Source organism: Coregonus clupeaformis, chromosome 40 (genome assembly GCF_020615455.1).
Source record: "Coregonus clupeaformis isolate EN_2021a chromosome 40, ASM2061545v1, whole genome shotgun sequence".
Taxonomy (NCBI): domain Eukaryota; kingdom Metazoa; phylum Chordata; class Actinopteri; order Salmoniformes; family Salmonidae; genus Coregonus; species Coregonus clupeaformis.
In genome coordinates, this window is record NC_059231.1 from 6,564,632 (window position 1) to 6,585,594 (window position 20,963).

The following is a 20,963-nucleotide window of genomic DNA, read 5'->3' on the forward strand; positions in this document are numbered from 1 at the left end:
GAGAAGCTGTCTGTGCAACAGAAGTCACAGCAACGGTGCACATACAGGCATAGAAGGGGAAGGGGTGTGTGGCGGGAGAGAGGGTGAAAACGCTACGTCGGGGAATGCAGCTGTGCTGCAGCAAGGCAAATTGGTGCTGTGACTTCATCGCAGCAACACATCATCTAGCGCCAAATCAAGGGGCCAATGGCAGATCTCACTGAAAAAGAGTTGGCAACACTGCCCAGTGGTGGTGAGTATACCTGTAGCCAGACCATAGACTGCTGGTTATGTATAATTTAATCATTATTATCACTATCATCGCTAGCATAGCTGACGTTAGATACCTACCTAACTAGCTAGCTACCACACCCCCAAGCCAACTCACGCTTGGCTTCTGACATGGCTGCCAGCAAAAAACTAAACCAAATCAGCGGGTGCAGTTCCCCTTTAAAAAGAGTCAGCTGCTGGGGCTGGGCGGTCTCCTTGATCGTGCTCTGAGGCACCGACACGGATTGTGAATTAGGAGCTAGCATTAGAGGGCTTTTCACTGCATGCTCTTAGTCCTGGGCAAAGTGCAGTGTGAAACTACTTTTTTATTTTATTTAACCTTTATTTAACTAGGCAAGTCAGTTAAAAACAAATTCTTATTTACAATGACGGCAAAAGGCCTCCTGTGGGGACGGGGGCTGGGATTAAAAATATTAATATTGGACAAAACACACACATCATGACAAGCAAGACACCACAACACTACATAAAGGAGAGACGAACACAACAACACATCATGGCAGCAAAACATGACAACAACATGGTAGCAACACAACATGGCAGCAGCACAACACGGTAGCAGCACAAAACATGGTAAAAACATTATTGGGCACTGAGAACAGCACAAAGGGCAAGAAGGTAGAGACAACAATACATCCCGCAAAGCAGCCACAAGTGTCAGTACGAATGTCCATGATTCAGTCATTGAATGAAGAGATGAAGATAAAACTGTCAGGTTTGAGTGTTTTCTGCAGCTCGTTCCAGTCTCTAGCTGCAGTGAACTGAAAAGAGGAGCGACCCAGGGATGCGTGTGCTTTGGGGACCTTTAACAGAATGTGACTGGCAGAACGGGTGTTGTATGTGGAGGATGAGGGTTGCAGTAGGTATCTCAGATAGGGGGGAGTGAGGCCTAAGAGGGTTTTATAAATAAGCATCAACCAGTGGTTCTTGCGACGGGTATACAGAGATGGCCAGTTTACAGGAGTATAGAGTGCAGTGATGTGTCCTATAAGGAGCATTGGTGGCAAATCTGATGGCCAAATGGTAAAGAACATCTAGCCGTTTGAGAGCACCCTTAGCTGCCGATCTATAAATTACGTCTCTGTATTCTAGCATGGATAGGATGGTCATCTGAATCAGGGTTCGTTTGGCAGCTGGGGTGAAAGAGGAGCGATTACGATAGAGGAAACCATGGCTAGATTTAACCTTTGCCTGCAGCTTGGATATGTGCTGAGAGAAGGACTGTGTACCATCTAGCCATACTCCCAAGTACTTGTATGAGGTGACTACCTCAAGCTCTAAACCCTCAGAGGTAGTAATCACACCGGTGGGGAGAGGGGCATTCTTCCTAACAAACCACATGACCTTTGTTTTGGAGGTGTTCAGAACAAGGTTAAAGGCAGAGAAAGCTTGTTGGACACTAAGAAAGCTTTGTTGTAGAGCATTTAACACAACATCTGAGGTCCGCCAGCTGAGTATAAGACTGTATCTTCTGCATATAAATGGATGAGAGAGCTTCCTACTGCCTGAGTTATGTTGTTGATGTAAATTGAGAAGAGCGTGGGGCCTAGGATCAAGCCTTGGGGTACTCCCTTGGTGACAGGCAGTGGCTGAGACAGCAGATCTTCTGACTTTATACGCTGCACTCTTTGAGAGAGGTAGTTAGCAAACCAGGCCAAAGACCCCTCAGAGACACCAATACTCCTTAGCCAGCCCACAAGAATGGAATGGTCTACTTTTGATAAACAGGGCAATTTCTTTTTGCCCTATAACAGTTAGGATCAGCTTAGGTAGATCCCATTCTCAATCTTTTCAACCAAACACCTCACAGAACTTCATGAGTGCCGGCCTGCCAGCAGAGGAAAGTTTGGGGGCTTGTCAAACCAAAGTACAGCATGAGGGTAATTGTTACTCCACCCCTCGAACAGGGAGTGTTGAGGCACCTCGATGTTCCAGCCCAGGCAAGGTCTTGAGGAGCTCGGTTCTACGATGGTTAAGTGGGTGAAATGAGTCCCCATCCTAGGGCAAGTTCTTAAATGGAGCTAACCCTTACAGCAGCCCTGCTGACACAGAGATATTACAAAACGGTAAAGGCTCTCTTTGGAAAAAATAAGCTAAGTCAGTCTGAAAAAGAAATTCAGCAGATGTGGTGAAGAAAGTAGGTAAAACATTACTGTCCTAACAGCAGCAGTGAACCCCTGACTGGAGGGCTAACCCACAATCCACCTGAGCCTGAACTAAGCAGGCTAAACACAGGTAGCCAAGTCTCCTGGCTCCAGAGAGGGACATCCTCAACTATCCTGTCCCCAGTTCCCACTCTCACTCCCCAGCTGCATATTCTGGTAATACCCTGGAGTAACTGCTTTAATGGTGACAACAAACACCTTGAATGAAGAGCGAGAATCTGCTGATACAGCACTTTTTGAAGGCTAAAGGATGGAACTGAGCTCATTTTCTAAGGGAAGGAAGGAGACCTGATGAGACACACACAAAATGTTTGTTATAGTATCGATGTGGGGACCAAACAATTGATTCCCATTCAAAATAATATTTTCCCTAACCCTAATCCTAACCCTTAACCCTAAAACTAAACTTAAACCCTAATTTTAAACCCTAAGCCTAAAATATCATTTTTTCCTTGTGGGGACAGGCTAAATGTCCTTGTTTTCGTATCCTTGTGAGGATTTCTGGTCTCCACAAGAATAGTAAAACCAAACCACACACACACACACAGTTAGAAGAAGAAAGTCTCCAGGATTACAGGATACAGGACAGGTAGGCAGTGCTGTAAGAATACAACGCTGAGCAAGCAGACAGGACCTGCCTGGGGAATAATGATGGCTGCCTGACTGCTGGAGCCAGCCCGCACTTAAATACAGAGAACAGCCACTTAGACCAGAGCAGGACAGACGTGATCCAGGATCCTCATTTACCTTGCTGAGAAGCAGAGGTTTTGCCTGGAGAGCAGATGCTTCTCAATAGCGAACTATAGAAGAATCAATAATACGTTTGTAACTGCACAGCTAATCACTGGAACGAGCTTTAACTTTAAGATAAGGGTGACTAGTCAGAAAAGTACTGCACATGATGGTATTTTTATCAGTGTGAGAGGCGGTGATCTAACAACCTTTATAATCACTGCAATCTGCAGCAATTAGAGGAAGTTACTGATGTAGATAGTTTTAGACTTGACCTCCTTACCTTTGACCAAGAGGTCACTGCTGGTTCAACTCTCAGAGGGTGGAGGGCACAGTTTGAAAAACACTTACTGTGCACTAAAGTGCTGTCACTTAAGTACCTACCTCTGAAGACTGACTGAAGGGATTATAAACAGCTTCCAAACTGCCACCATACCATAACTATCACAGTAACTAGCTAACTGCACACTTTTGCTATAGATTTGTTATTTATGTGGGTCTCCATACACACAGGTTGGATATTAGTGAGATGGAGGGCGGCTGGTCTTACCTGGAGAGACAGCCAGCTGAAAGTGGTGTAGCTTGTTCTCATCAGGGAAGCTGGCTTTACACGTACCTGAGATAGGGAGGAGGAAGTGGGAGAAGAGAGAGAGATGAGGGCATTTATAAACTGGGTGGTTTGAGCCCTGAATTCTGATTGGCTGAAAGCAGTGGTATATCAGACCGTATACCACGGGTATGACAAAACATTTTTTTTTTTACTGTTCTAATTACGTTGGTAACCAGTTTATAATAGCAATAAGGCACCTCGGGGGTTTGTGGTATATGGCCAACATACCACGGCTAATGGCTGTATCCAGGCACCGCGCGTTGTGTCGTTCCTAAGAACAGCCCTTAGCTGTGGTATGTATTGGCCATATACCACAAACCCCCGTGGTGCCTTCTTGCTTTAAAATCTCAGTTGTTATTAGCCAACGATTACAGTTGCATTTATCTTAGCTTAGTGGTTAAGAGCGTTGTGCCAGTAACCGAAAGGTCGCTGGTTCTAATCCCCGAGCCGACTAGGTGAAAAATCTGTCGATGTGCCCTTGAGCAAGGCACTTAACCCTATAGTCTCCTGAGTGGCGCAGTGGTCTAAGGCACTGCATCGCAGTGCTAACTGTGCCACTAGAGATCCTGGTTCGAATCCAGGCTCTGTCGCGACCGGGAGACTCATGGGCGGCGCACAATTGGCCCAGCGTCGTCCAGGGTAGGGGAGGGAATGGCCGGCAGGGATGTAGCTCAGTTGATAGAGCATGGCGTTTGCAACGCCAGGGTTGTGGGTTCGATTCCCACGGGGGGGCCAGTATTAAAAAAACAATAAAAAATAATAATAATAATATGTATTCACTAACTGTAAGTCGCTCTGGATAAGAGCGTCTGCTAAATGACTAAAATGTAAAATGTAAATGTAATTGCTCCTGTAAGTCGCTCTGGATAAGAGCGTCTGCTAAATTACCAATTTATTTATTTATTTATTTATTTATATCTTCGCTGGGAAATGTACATAGTTATCTTAAATCTATGTGAATCCATGCGTGCATTATACATCTAGGCCTAGCTCATCTTATCTGTGTTATGCTAATCTACACTGAGTGTACAAAATATTATGAACATTATGCTCTTTCCATGACAGACTGACCAGGTGAATACAGATGAAAGCTATGATCCCTTATTGATGTCACTTGTTAAATCCACTTCAATCAGTGTAGATGAAGGGGAGGAGACAGGTTAAAGAAGGATTTTTAAGCCTAGAGACAATTGAGACATGGATTATGTATGTGTGCCATTCAGAGGTTGAATGGGCAAGACAAAATATTTAAGCGCCTTTGAACTGGGTATGGTAGTAGGTGCCAGGTGCACCAGTTTGTGTCAAGAACTGCAACACTACTGGGTTTTTCACTCTCAACAGTTTCCCGTGTGTATCAAGAATGGTCCACCACCCAAAGGACATCCAGCCAACTTGACACAACAGTGGGAAGCATTGGAGTCAACATGGGCCAGCATCCCTGTTGAACACTTTCGACACCTTGTAGAGTCCACGCCCCTACAAAGTTAGGCTGTTTTGAGGACAAAAAGGGGGGGTGCAACTCAATGGAGTACTATATTTGGCTGTGGAAGTAAGCAGTAACATAATCTGCCAGTGGCTCTGAATCACCCCCTGGTGTTCAGACTGGAGCCCTACAATACATCTGAGCCATCCACTGCTGCCTGCACCCGCCTCTTGGGTTACCAGTGAATCAGCACATCTCTCGCTCTAACACACAGTGAGACTAATGAGCCATCAGAACATTAAACACATGACCCAGCTATTGTATAATGTTACACTGCATAGTGTTAAAGGGTGTATACTTACTAGGGAGGTTGGCTTCAAGTTCTGCAACTTCTGCAATGAGAGAGTGGGGGGGAGAGAAAGGGGGGAGAGAGGGGGGGGGAGAAAAAGGGGGAGAGAGATAGGGAGAGAGAGAGCGAGAGGGGGGAGAGAGAGAGGGGGAGAGAGAGAGGGGGGGGGAGAGAGAGAGGGGGAGAGAGAGAAGGAAGAGAGAGGGGTGAGAGAGAGCGAGAGGGGAGAGGAGGGAGAGAGAGAGAGAGAGAGAACAACACAATTAGACCTAACCAAATCATGAGAAAACAAAAATAATTGGAAAGAAATAACAAAAAAACAGAGCAAACTAGAATGCTATTTGGCTCTAAACAGAGAGTACACAGTGGCAGAATACCTGACCACTGTGACTGACCCAAATTTAAGGAAAGCTTTGACTATGTACAGACTCAGTGAGCATAGCCTTGCTATTGAGAAAGGCCGCCGTAGGCAGACCTGGCTCTTAAGAGAAGACAGGCTATGTACACACTGCCCACAAAATGAGGTGGAAACTGAGCTGCACTTCCTAACCTCCTGCCAAATGTATGACCATATTAGAGACACATATTTCCCCCAGATTACAGAGATCCACAAAGAATTTGAAAACAAACCCAATTTTGATGAACTCCCTTATCTACTGGGTGAAAAACCACAGTGTGCCATCACAGCAGCAATATTTGTGACCTGTTGCCACAAGAAAAGGGCAACCAGTGAAGAACAAACACCATTGTAAATACAACTCATATTTCTGTTGATTTATTTTCCCATTTGTACTTTAACTATTTGCACATTGTTACTACACTGTGTGTGTGTATAAATATATATATACACACACACACACACACACACACACACACACACACACACACAGTGGGGAGAACAAGTATTTGATACACTGCCGATTTTGCAGGTTTTCCTACTTACAAAGCATGTAGAGGTCTGTAATGTTTATCATAGGTACACTTCAACTGTGAGAGACAGAATCTAAAACAAAAATCCAGAAAATCATATTGCATGATTTTTAAGTAATTAATTTGCATTTTATTGCATGACATAAGTATTTGATCTGCACCTGTTTGAACTCATACCTGTATAAAAGACACCTGTCCACACACTCAATCAAACAGACTCCAACCTCTCCACAATGGCCAAGACCATAGAGCTGTGTAAGGACATCAGGGATAAAATTGTAGACCTGCACAAGGCTGGGATGGGCTACAGGACAATAGGCAAGCAGCTTGGTGAGAAGGCAACAACTGTTGGCGCAATTATTAGAAAATGGAAGAAGTTCAAGATGACGGTCAATCACCCTCGGTCTGGGGGCTCCATGCAAGATCTCACCTCGTGGGGCATCAATGATCATGAGGAAGGTGAGGGATCAGCCCAGAACTACACGGCAGGACCTGGTCAATGACCTGAAGAGAGCTTGGACCACAGTCTCAAAGAAAACCATTAGTAACACACTACGCCGTCATGGATTAAAATCCTGCAGCGCACGCAAGGTCCCCCTGCTCAAGCCAGCGCATGTCCAGGCCCGTCTGAAGTTTGCCAATGACCATCTGGATGATCCAGAGGAGGAATGGGAGAAGGTCATGTGGTCTGATGAGACAAAAATATAGCTTTTTGGTCTAAACTCCCCTCGCCGTGTTTGGAGGAAGAAGAAGGATGAGTACAACCCCAAGAACACCATCCCAACCGTGAAGCATGGAGGTGGAAACATCATTCTTTGGGGATGCTTTTCTGCAAAGGGGACAGGACAACTGTACCGTATTGAGGGGAGGATGGATGGGGTCATGTATCGCAAGATCTTGGCCAACAACCTCCTTCCCTCAGTAAGAGCATTGAAGATGGGTCGTGGCTGGGTCTTCCAGCATGACAACGACCCGAAACACACAGCCAGGGCAACTAAGGAGTGGCTTCGTAAGAAGCATCTCAAGGTCCTGGAGTGGCCTAGCCAGTCTCCAGACCTGAACCCAATAGAACATCTTTGGAGGGAGCTGAAAGTCTGTGTTGCCCTGCGACAGCACCGAAACCTGAAGGATCTGGAGAAGGTCTGTATGGAGGAGTGGGCCAAATCCCTGCTGCAGTGTGTGCAAACCTGGTCAAGACCTACAGGAAACGTATGATCTCTGTAATTGCAAACAAAGGTTTCTGTACCAAATATTAAGTTCTGCTTTTCTGATGTATCAAATACTTATGTCATGCAATAAAATGCAAATGAATTACTTAAAAATCATACAATGTGATTTTCTAGATTTTTGTTTTAGATTCCGTCTCTCACAGTTGAAGTGTACCTATGATACAAATTACAGACCTCTACATGCTTTGTAAGTAGGAAAACCTGCAAAATCGGCAGTGTATCAAATACTTGTTCTCCCCACTGTATATATACATATACACATATACACATAATGACATTTGAAATGTCTTTATTCTTTTGGAACTTCTGAGTGTAATGTTTACTGTTAATATTTATTGTTTATTTCACTTTTGTTTACTATCTACTTCACTTGCTTTGGCAATGTTAACATACGTTTCCCATGCCAATAAAGCCCTTAAATTGAATTGAATTGAGAGAGCGAGAGAGACAAACTAAGAAGGCATCCTGCTTGCGTTGGCGTCTAGGAAAGAGCAGTCAGTGGTGCGCACCAAATCCTAAAGGAACAACACATCATCTCCCACGTTCCCTTCCCGGTCTCTCCGGTCTCGCTCAGAGCTTTGTTGTTTGGATGCTAACTAGAGGAGATGCCCAAAAACACGCTGCAAAAAAGTTACCTCATTCATAGGCTGAATGTGCGACTGAAACAAATGTTATGAAACTGTAGCTACACAGTGTAATTATGGATCTCATAAATCAGGGTGTAAATGACTCAACAACAAAAAAAAGACAATATGACGGCTGGACCAGACCCGCAGACGTTTCAGCAAATAATTTGCACCTGGTAACCCAGTCAGGTTGTCTACAGGCAGAATCATGTGGAGCAGACCTAACTCAGCAGGAGGAAGGGTTTGCATTGCAAACACTCTCACACACACACACACAGAGCTTGAAAATGATATATATTTTTACACCCCTCCAGACGGTCCAGTGTGTGACTGTATAGTAACACTATGGTCCTGTGGGGAGAGAAGGGGTTACACTTTTGTGTTCCTCTTTCCTTACAATCCCTGCCGGTGCTCTGGCTACAGTAAATGAGGCTTTGATACAATGCTGTGCAAGCAATTTTAAAACAATAAGTCATGACAAAATTGTGATTGGAAAGTCTTAACTGTACATGGATTATACAATGACTGGTCTGGTGTAGTTTAAGCTCCACACTGTGCAGCATGTTCCCTCGCTCAGATCTCTTTAGAACTGTGACTGTGTACTTTGTGGGGAAACTGCCTTCAGTAGATGACTGTGTACTTTGTGGGGAAACTGCCTTCAGTAGATGTTGGGGTGGATGATTAAAAGGTGCACTATGCAGAAATCACTCCACCATTTCCTGGTTGCTAAAATTGTAATAGTTCGCCTAATTTCAGTTTGACACAAAACAAGCAAGTATAGTGTACAGCAGGGTTGCCCAACCCTGTTCCTGGAGAGCTACCCTCCTGTAGGTTTTCGCTCCAACCCTAGGTGTTACTAACCGGATTCATCTTATCAACCTGCTAATTATTAGAATCAGGTGTGCTAGATTAGGGTTGGAGCAAGAACCTACAGGACGGTAGCTCTCCAGGAACAGGGTTGGGCAGTCCTGGTGTAGAGAATCGTTGTACCATCTAAACCACTTTGAATTATATTTTCCATAACCAACAGAAGCCCACCTCCTCAATCACTTCACTGGACAGATGAGCACCAACAGAGATGTTTTACTCTAGCTAGCTATTCAGGAAACAGGAAGTGGGCAAAATATGACCTCTCCTAGTGCTCCTCTAGAGGACTGACTCTGGCTCTGCAGGCTAAGAGACCTAACATAACAGAACACTCAAATGACAGATAGAACTTAAGAACTTTATTTGACCTGAACGACCCAGGAAATGAAAAAAAGAGAACAAAAGCCATTGATCTAAAATAAAAACAATACTTGGAGGAAACATGGGGCAGAGACTGGGGAGAGCACATCCAATTTGATTGTGAACGGGAAGACATCCATCTCCTTTGCATAAGATAGGCATTTGACTTTGAATCTGAATGGATATAAAAAATAAAATAAAAATTTAAACAGGAACTAAAGAGCTTGAGAGACAAAATGGGAGCGTGTAAAGAAAAGGAGAGGAAAGATTAAGGGGATGGAAAGACTACAGCGACAGGAAGATCGTGATCAAATGTAAAGAAAGACAGAGTATGGAAAATGTATGAAAGATAGAGACGGAAAGATGGAACCTTTGAAATTCATGAGAAGAGCAATACTGCTTAAGGCCCTGGAAGCCCTCGTTCAAGGGCAAGACGACTGAGATCATGGGGCAAGACGACTGAGATCATGGGGCAAGACGACTGAGATCAGGGGGCAAGACGACTGAGATCAGGGGGCAAGACGACTGAGATCAGGGGGCAAGACGACTGAGATCAGGGGATAAAGTGAGGCAGGAAGAGAAACAAAAAGAGAGATATCTGAGCTGGAACGCAGGAGGAGAGGACGAGGGGGACTAAACCCACCCAGACAGACAGTTCCATTAATACTAAAACCAAAGGCAGATTAGACAACCCAGACAGACAGTTCCATGGGCCGCATTAATACTAAAACCAAAGGCAGATTAGACAACCCAGACAGACAGTTCCATGGGCCGCATTAATACTAAAACCAAAGGCAGATTAGACAACCCAGACAGACAGTTCCATGGGCCGCATTAATACTAAAACCAAAGGCAGATTAGACAACCCAGACAGACAGTTCCATGGGCCGCATTAATATTAAAACCAAAGGCAGATTAGACAACCCAGACAGACAGTTCCATGGGCCGCATTAATATTAAAACCAAAGGCAGATTAGACAACCCAGACAGACAGTTCCATGGGCCGCATTAATATTAAAACCAAAGGCAGATTAGACAACCCAGACAGACAGTGAAACCAGACTGGCCTATATTCCCTTTATGCCTATTGGCTGTTCCCCAATATCACCCAGCCTGGACTGTCTTCAGAACAGTCTACACTGACCTCCATCTTTAGTTTAGCTGCGTACTACTGGAGCTCCTTTCATACGTCTCTTGAAGTTCATCCATACCCTGTAGGATTCTGTCCACACAATCAATTGTCAGAGATATTGGGATAAAAACATCTGCTAAATTGCATATACAGCTGGGGAAAATGTTTAATTTTTCTTAAAATCAGCATCTCTACATGTATGACAGCCATTCCATTCCAGTGTCTGTTGAATTCCTAAACAGGCACACCTCATTCTACTGAATTAGGTACTGATTAGGTGATCACATGAACCAAATCTTATTTAACGAGGAAAGGTATAAAAACCACTGCTATGGTCATCACTATCCTCTTGCAATAGGACCAGCTGGATGGCAAAAACAGTGCTAATAGTACCTCAAAAGTAATATTAATCAAAAAATAACTATTGACCATGCCAAAAGAGTTGAAAAGGAACGTTTTGAGTGAGGAAAAGAAGGGTTCAATTCTGGCTTTACTGGCAGAGGGATACAGTGAGCGTCAGGTTGCTTCCATCCTTAAAATTTCAAAGACGGCAGTTCATAAGTACAAGGTCAAGCAGCAGACATTGGAGACAACAAAGGTACAGACCGGCAGAGGGCGAAAACGACTCTCTACTGACCGGGATGACCGCCAACTCATTCGAATGTCACTCAACCACCGTAGGATGACATCAAGTGACCTACAAAAAGAATGGCAAACGGCAGCTGGGGTGAAGTGCACGGCGAGGACAGTTCGAAACAGGCTCCTAGGGGCAGGGCTGAAGTTACGCAAAGCTAGAAAAAAGCCCTTCATCAATGAGAAGCAAAGAAGAGCCAGGCTGAGGTTTGCAAAAGACCATAAGGATTGGACCGTAGAGGACTGGAGTAAGGTAATCTTCTCTGATGAGTCCAATTTTCAGCTTTGCCCAACACCTGGTCGTCTAATGGTTAGACGGAGACCTGGAGAGGCCTACAAGCCACAGTGTCTCGCACCCACTGTGAAATTTGGTGGAGGATCGGTGATGATCTGGGGGTGCTTCAGCAAGGCTGGAATCGAGCAGATTTGTCTTTGTGAAGGACGCATGAATCAAGCCACGTACAAGGTTGTCCTGGAAGAAAACTTGCTTCCTTTTGCTCTGACATTGTTCCTTAACTCTGAGGATTGGTTTTCCCAGCAGGACAATGCACCATGCCACACAGCCAGGTCAATCAAGGTGTAGATGGAGGACCACCAGATCAAGACCCTGTCATGGCCAGCCCAATCTCCAGACCTGAACCCCATTGAAAACGTATGTAATGTGATCAAGAGGAAGATTGATGGTCACAAGCCATCAAACAAAGCCGAGCTGCTTGAATTTTTGCGCCAGGAGTGGCATAAAGTCACCCAACATCAATGTGAAAGTCTGGTGAAGAGCATGCCAAGACCCATGAAAGCTGTGATTGAAAATCAGGGTTATTCCACCAAATATTGATTTCTGAACTCTTCCTAAGTTAAAACATTACTATTGTGTTGTTTAAAAATGAACATGAACTTATTTTCTTTGCATTATTCTAGGTCTGACAACACTGCATATTTTTTGTTATTTTGACCAGTTGTCATTTTCTGCAAATAAATGCTCTAAATGACAATATTTTTATTTGGAATTTGGGAGAAATGTTGTCAGTAGATTATAGAATAAAACAAAAAAATTATTTTTACCCAAACACATACAGTGAGGGAAAAAAGTATTTGATCCTCTGCTGATTTTGTACGTTTGCCCACTGACAAAGACATGATCAGTCTATAATTGTAATGGTAGGTTCATTTGAACAGTGAGAGATAGAATGACAACAACAAAATCCAGAAAAACGCATGTCAAAAATGTTATAAATTGATTTGCATTTTAATGAGGGAAATAAGTATTTGACCCCTCTGCAAAACATGACTTAGTACTTGGTGGCAAAACCCTTGTTGGCAATCAGAGGTCAGACGTTTCTTGTAGCTGGCCACCAGGTTTGCACACATCTCAGGAGAGATTTTGTTCCACTCCTCTTTGCAGATCTTCTCCAAGTCATTAAGGTTTCGAGGCTGACGTTTGGCAACTCAAACCTTCAGCTCCCTCCACAGATTTTCTATGGGATTAAGGTCTGGAGACTGGCTAGGCCACTCCAGGACCTTAATGTGCTTATTCTTGAGCCACTCTTTTGTTGCCTTGGCTGTGTGTTTTGGGTCATTGTCATGCTGGAATACCCATCTGTTAGATTAATTTGGATTTTAAGAATAATGACTAAAGGATTTCACCCCAAATACAGTATAAATGTTAGAATTATCATGTAGTGTCAAACCACTAACAGAGGGGGCGGTACTAAACATTCAAGGGGGAAGGCGGAAACTGTTTAAGAAAGCTACCTAAAGGTGGGAGGAGCATAGTGCCTTTGTTTGTCAAGAGGTATAAAAACAGTATGTATGTGTCTTTGGCGCCAGAGCTCTCCATGAATAAATATACAGATAATACTTGTGGGTTGTGGACCTTGAATCATTGATGATTAAAACCAGAGCCTTACAACCTCTGATAATGATTCAAGCTTAGGTTGAATTAGAGATAGAAATTCACATGACACCATCCATGACCCATTTTCAATGCCCTGGCTGAGGGAAGGAGGTTCTCACCCAAGATTTTACGGTACATGGCCCCGTCCATCGTCCCTTTGATGCGGTGAAGTTGTCCTGTCCCCTTAGCAGAAAAACACCCCCAAAGCATGTTTCCACCTCCATGTTTGACGGTGGGGATGGTGTTCTTGGGGTCAAAGGCAGCATTCCTCCTCCTCCAAACACGGCGAGTTGAGTTGATGCCAAAGAGCTTGATTTTGGTCTCATCTGACCACAACACTTTCACCCAGTTCTCCTCTGAATCATTCAGATGTTCATTGGCAAACTTCAGACGGCCCTGTATATGTTCTTTCTTGAGCAGGGGGACCTTGCGGGCGCTGCAGGATTTCAGTCCTTCACGGCGTAGTGTGTTACCAATTGTTTTCTTGGTGACTATGGTCCCAGCTGCCTTGAGATCATTGACAAGACCCTCCCGTGTAGTTCTGGGCTGATTCCTCACCGTTCTCATGATCATTGCAACTCCACGAGGTGGGAACTTGTATGGAGCCCCAGGCCGAGGGAGATTGACAGGTCTTTTGTGTTTCTTCCATTTGCGAATAATCGCACCAACTGTTGTCACCTTCTCACCAAGCTGCTTGGTCTTGTAGCCCATTCCAGCCTTGTGTAGGTCTACAATCTTGTCCCTGACATCCTTGGAGAGCTCTTTGGTCTTGGCCATGGTGGAGAGTTTGGAATCTGATTGATTGATTGCTTCTGTGGACAGGTGTCTTTTATACAGGTAACAAGCTGAGATTAGGAGCACTCCCTTTAAGAGTGTGCTCCTAATCTCAGCTCGTTGCCTATATAAAAGACACCTGGGAGCCAGAAATCTTTCTGATTGGGGGGGGGTCAAATACTTATTTCCCTCATTAAAATGCTCATCAAATAAACCTACCATTAAAATTGCATTATTATATGGCTGGTTATGACACCTACATAAGAGTGTCAAAACCCACAAAACCTACTACACAAGGCAAAACATTCCATTACACAATAGCCTATGTGTCAACAGTATTTTTATGTTATGTGTTTGACCATATTAAATTATCATTGTAATTGCGCACACATTGATGTCAGACATGCACCTACCCTAATACTCTGTTGCTGATGACTGGGATGAATGCAGGAGCAGATTTCAGGAGCAAGACAAGACACCCTCTTTTTGATCGATGACTGACGTAAGGGCATGTACGTGACAGGCCTATCTGGCTTACATGATTATGATGCTCATAATGCTTCTTGACAGTGTCATAAAGTGTATTTTCTTAGTTCAAGTAAAGTGACACATCATAGTCCTAATGCTTCATGACAAGAGTCATAAAGTGTATTTTCTACAAGTTATTTAAAAGATGATGAAAAAAACATGACTAAAGAATTCATTACAACAACAAAATGATTTAAGAAACAAGCTTTCAAACTAAAGGAAACGTCTTGGCAGAGAAAAAAAACAAATTATAATAAATGTGGGTTTTGACACTTATTTGGGGTATTTTATTAGGATCCCCATTAGCTGTTGCGAAAGCAGCAGCTACTCTTGCTGGGGTCCACACAGAACATGAAACATGACAATGAAGAACATTAATAGACAAGAACAGCTCGAGGACAGAACTACATACATTTTAAAACGGCACACATAGCCTACATAAAGACATACACACAATATCTAGGTCAAATAGGGGAGAGGCGTTATGACGTGTAGGTGTCAAAACCAGCCATAAAAGGCGGCGATACATGTCACCACAGGTGGTCGACCAAGAGTAGTCTGTTCTTTCTTTTTATATGATTATTCTTTCGACCAATCGATTGGTCTAAATGTTAAAAAATAATTTGTGAAATTGTTTATCCGACATGTTATAGTTGCATGAGGCATGATGCGCCTCGTATGAGTAGGCTTTTAAACAAACACTCAAACAGGCAACAGAAGCAGGATGTCTTATTTTTGTAGATACACTATATACAGTATCTCACAAAAGTGAGTACACCCCTCACATTTTTGTAAATATTTGAGTATATCTTTTCATGTGACAACACTGAAGAAATGACACTTTGCTACAATGTAAAGTAGTGAGTGTACAGCTTGTATAACAGTGTAAATTTGCTGTCCCCTCAAAATAACTCAACACACAGCCATTAATGTCTAAACCGCTGGCAACAAAAGTGAGTACACCCCTAAGTGAAAATGTCAAAATTGGGCCCAAAGTGTCAATATTTTGTGTGGCCACCATCATTTTCCAGCACGGACAAATCTGGGTTTGGTGGATACCCAGAGAACACTGCCTGCATAGTGTCAACTGTAAAGTTTGGTGGAGGAGGAATAATGGTCTGGGGCTGTTTTTCATGGTTCGGGCTAGGCCCCTTAATTCCAGTGAAGGGAAATCTTAACGTTACAGCATACAATGACATTCTAGGCGATTCAGTGCTTCCAACTTTGTGGCAACAGTTTGGGGAAGGCCCTTTCCTGTTTCAGCGTGACAATGCCCCCGTGCACAAAGCGAGGTCCATACAGAAATGGTTTGTCGAGATCGGTGTGGAAGAACTTGACCCCATCGAACACCTTTGGGGATGAATTGGACTGCGAGCCAGGCCTAATCGCCCAACATCAGTGGCCGACCTCACTAATGCTCTTGTGGCTGAATGGAAGCAAGTCCCCTGCAGCAATGTTCCAACATCTAGTGGAAAGCCTTCCCAGAAGAGTGAAGGCTGTTATAGCAACAAAGGGAGGACCAACTCCATATTCATGCCCATGATTTTGGAATGAGATGTTTGACGAGTTAGTCCACATACTTTTGGTCATGTAGTGTATATATGGATGATTTATAAAGCCAGGCCCATTTAACAGTTAGGCTATTAATTATAGACCTAATTAAGTTGGGGTTTCCTCTCTCCTTAATTTTCTTAAATTAAGGCAAGGGCTGTTTTCTCGTCTTTTAACTCCGCTGTTGCTTCCGCCGCATTGTTCTCAACACCAATATGTTGGTTAACTTTGCCATTATGCACATAGCAACATGGTCTAGGAAAAGGCGCCAATTCAACAGCGCACTGATGTGTTTCAGAACCGCAGACAGCGACTGCTATCCAACGCGGGAGAAAGCGCATTTGTTATAAAATTATATTTTTATTTGTGTTGCACCATTGTTCTTACATAATATAACCATATACAATTTCAGTAGTAAATGTCTTAGACTGGTGGACTGTGCCATCCCCACAGCCTCCACAATGGATCAGTCCACTCAGACAGGCGCGAATCAGACAGGTGTTTTGCTAAACATGATTATTCATTTATTTCCTGCTACCGCTCGACTAAAGAAATCTTGGTCGACCAACAGCCTATCGACCAAACAATCAACCAGTCAACTAAATGGGGTCAGCCCTAAAATATATGGGTCATGACAGTGTTATGACCATATTATGACAGGTTATGACAAGTTATGTAAGCTGTTATGACATATGACATGGTTATGACTGTCATAATATGTTATTACACTGGATGTTAATTAAAGTGTTACCAACTTTTCTAACTAAAATGAAGAGATGTTGGACATCCTTTTATTGTATAATATTCTATAGTCTACACATTTTGCCATGACTTATGCTTTGTTCTTATGCTATCTGAGTAACTCAAACATAACAAAACCTATACCATGACATGTTTGAATTTTTCCTCCCAACTGTCTAGTTTCTATTTTGGTGATTGTTAGTTCTTATTTAAGATGATCTTATTTTAAAATATATAGCTCCATTATCTTTTCTACATACTTCATTTCTGGTTTTAGTTGTTCAAGTTTATATTGAAAATGTTTTACCATCCCAAATAATCAAAAATAACCGTTTTTTTTTGGGGGGGGGGGGGTCATATTTTTGTGACTGCGGACGACAATTTAGCAGCGACGACCCACCTCTGCTAAATTAATGGAAAGGAAAAACTGGCATTACAAAGAAGCACAGCAAGGTCCACCCGGATGCTAGTGTGAAACGAGTTACTGGAGGAGATCGATATATACATGTAGAGGACGTCGTGTGTATTGTACCTTTGATGAGCAGCCGGTCCCTGATAGAGACCCTGTGAGAGGAGTCGGAGGGGCCCCCAGGAGGTCGGCCAGACTTCACCCCCTCGTCCCTCTTCAGCTTACTGGCCAATGTCAGCATGGCTGCCCCGCGCTCTCTCCTGAAAACACACAATGACATGACAGAGCAGTTGATCAGTGACTGTGACACATGCACAAGAGCCAGGATGTAGTGATATTACAATACAACATGACCAATTAATAATAGCAGTAGGCTATAACAACAACATGAAACAAATAAAGAAATACCTAAGCACTCCAATCCCTGAGAAATAAGGAAATACCTAAGCACTCAAATCCCTGAGAAATAAGGAAATAACTAAGCACTCAAATCTCTGAAAACACTCTCCTTTGCTTAAGGTTCACAAGTTCATTAGACGAAGTAAAGCCCTGCCAGAGCACGTACAGGCATACTGCCACTCAACAACCACTTTGGCCGCCAGAGTGTGGCTGAATGTGTTAGTGACAAGTACACCATTAAATGCCCACGTGTCCCCTCAGTGGAAGTAGGACACTGGTCTCTCCAGGACAAGCCTCATTATCCCAAAAGTCACTGCAGCATCAAAGTTGCTGAGAACAGCAATGGCTCCTCAACCACATTACCTGGTGACTCCTTCATGCAACTGCAACCTTTGCTGTCAATAGGAACTACATGATGTGAAACATGTTTGATAGACTGGCACAACTAATGGAATGAATCCAAAATCACTTATCTTGGCAGTTACTGGATGTTAAGACGGTCATGCTAGACTACAAAATCTGACTAATTTTTCTAGTTACCTTTCTTCAGGGCATTATTAGTTACCTAAATAGAGTTTTTAGACAGTTTTATAGTGTTTAGTCATATAAGTCAGACTTAATTAAAGCATTACTTTAAAAATACAAAGCCCATGTCTGACATCTCCTCTGTGTGTTTTAATGGGCTGAACTTCTCTGTCCTGCTCAATCACTTGCCTAGGTTAAATGATAATCTACCACCACAGGGGAGAGACCAATTCTAGCTAGCCTATTCCCCCTGGCATTCCCTTTAGGTGCGCAGTTGGATAGGCTAGGTGTAAACAATGTCTCAGTGGCTTGGGCAGGGACCAGGCTGGGGGAAAGGCATAGAGGCTAGGTGTTGTCGTTTTCAGATCATGTCCCAACAGTAACCATTTTACAAGTCAGCCCTAATGGACCCAGAATAGAGCGTGTCCTAGCCTAATTCAAGTTAGTCCCACACAGACAAATACTATGACATGACTGCTTAAAACTGTAAGGGGGAGAAGTATTCACTTCCCAGCTGTTCCCACCTTTGATCATCAGGATGAGTAGACTAATTACAGCCAGGCTAATTAAGGGGAAATAATAAAGTAGCTGACGTGATTAGGTGCTCTAACTCCAATTAGGCGGACTGATTATATGTTCTAATTCCAATTATGCTGACACAGAGAGATCGTGCACAGGGCTAAAGGCAGTCTTTAGACAGTTTTTCCTTTAATCAGCTTGTTTACTAAGTGTTCCCAGTGGTCAGCTTAGTCTCAACATGAGCAGATGGTTGGCATCATGCAGGTTTCAACTCAGTTCCTCAGTCAACGCAACACTATCCAGGGCCAGCTTGGCAGCAGAGGACAAACTGCCAGGAGAGGAGCAGAAGCACAACAATACACAGTAGTTGAGTCAGATCAGCCTTCTGTATGAGTCATTCACCCGCTGTGAGACTGGCTGGGCGATGTGGCCATCCCGATGGGGTTCTTTTCTCAGTTCAGCTGTGAGCTGCAAGCGGCTGTGATAGCTGGCTAGTGGCTAGGTCAGGGGTACTCAACTACTACCCTGCGAGGTCCGGAGCCTGCTGGTTTTCTGTTCTACCTAATAATTAATTGCACACACCTGCTTTCCCAGGTCTAAAGCAGTCCCTGATTAGAGGTGAACAATGAAAAAATGCAGTTGAACTGGCTTCGAAGTCCAGAGTTGAGTTTGAGGGGGCTAGGCTGTCATACCTGGCTAGTGGCTAGAACTGCTACCTACCCAGCCAGAATAATTTAAATAGTTCAGCTTGGCTTGAAGAATCACTGACTGAGTAGCCTACTCAGTTTCATACAAAGGAATGGAATGTGTCTGCGACTCTGCATGCATTCATGCTGCAGTAATAACAGTGAGGACTACAGTCAAGCCTGTTCTTGAAGTTCACAAGTAGGCCAAATTGATACCAGACTATGATAAAGTTCTTTCAATCCATCAAATCATCTTCCTTGTTCTGAAAGTAATAGGATGTCTGCACCTACACCAGAATATCAACCCCAAAATCTTGCCGCCCTAGGCTGCCTGTGAGGGAAAGTGTGGAGTGAGCGCTTGTGTTCAGAGAAGTGAGTGAGAGAGGGTGGCCTGGGTATCAGATATCAGTGTTTCCATGAAATGTGTGCCCAGTCCGACCCCCACCTGTTTCAGTTGTCACTGCCTGCCTGCCAGCCAGCAATACAGGACAGGCTCAGCTCACATAGTGCAGCCTGCACAGAGCCTGCATGCATTCAGGCCTTACTTAGAAGAAGCCGATTGTCCTAGCCATGTTTACAGACTGACAATGTAAATAATTCAACAGCTTGGATTGGCAGGTTGTTCATTTCCCACAGCACATGATGCCTTTGCCTGGAAACCCGACGTTGAATTGTATGTTGGGCAAAAATGAGCTTTTAAATCAGGAAAGTTTCCTCCCACGACCTCTACAATCCAGAATGTTGAATAAAATAATATTTGACATCAACTTTTCAAAGCGCTGACAGTGCTTTCACCTGAAGCATGCGCAGAACCATGTAAAGATGTGCACGAGCTCAGCAGGTATGCATGCGGTCTCGTGCATGTATTTTTATATTGTGTGCATGCTTCAGGTGATAGATGTCTGAATGCACAACCAGCGCTTTGAAAAGTTGATATAATTATAATACTTTCCTATATTGTCTCACATTCCTACCACTAAAACCGGTAAAGTAAGTTAAAAATGAATTATATTCAACATTCTGACTTGTAGAGGTCGTGAGAGGAAACTTTCCTGATTCAAACCATAATTTCTGCCAGACATAGAATTCTATGCAATTTAACGTCGGGTTTCCAGGCAAAGGGCAGAGCTGCATTGCACTCAGACAAACTGAGATTTGTTTTCCCATAATAAGCACTGCCAGGATTATGCTGCTTTAGACAGCTTTCTCATTTTCCACTTCAATGACAAATAAAAAAGAATTTAAATTCAGTTAGGACGTTGCTAGGGTGTGGCCAGCAAGAAATCTGGTTAGCTAGTTCATATCTAGAAAATACTGATAGCTAAGTGTAACTAGTTAGGATAACGATATGAGGTTAGCTACCTATGTGACATCAGTGTGGGAATATGTTTAGCTAACTAGCTCCACATAAATGTTTTCCTGTGTTGTATAGCTAGCTAATAAACTACAAAAGCAATGACATAGCAAGCTAGCTAACATTATAAGCTAAATAGTTCACTAGTTAAGTACCTAGACAGATGAATACTTAGCTAACTAATCAGTATAGCAATCAAGTTAACCAGCTGTTAAGCGTGATATATTCTATCAAATAACAAGTTAGCCAAAGCTCAA

At 43.4% G+C, this 20,963-nt stretch overlaps 1 protein-coding gene across 1 annotated transcript in view; it reads right to left on the reverse strand.

Moving 5' to 3' along the window:
• LOC121554963 (NEDD8-conjugating enzyme UBE2F) overlaps positions 1–20,963 on the reverse strand; it is a 115,981-nt gene that overhangs the window by 94,514 nt on the left and 504 nt on the right. The window contains exons 2-4 of the mRNA XM_041868697.2: positions 17,347–17,483; positions 5,563–5,592; positions 3,718–3,783 (exon numbers count right to left, since the gene is read on the reverse strand). Of these exons, the coding sequence (XP_041724631.1) occupies positions 3,718–3,783; positions 5,563–5,592; positions 17,347–17,464 (214 nt within the window). The 5' untranslated portion in view covers positions 17,465–17,483. The remainder of the gene's footprint in view (positions 1–3,717; positions 3,784–5,562; positions 5,593–17,346; positions 17,484–20,963) is intronic.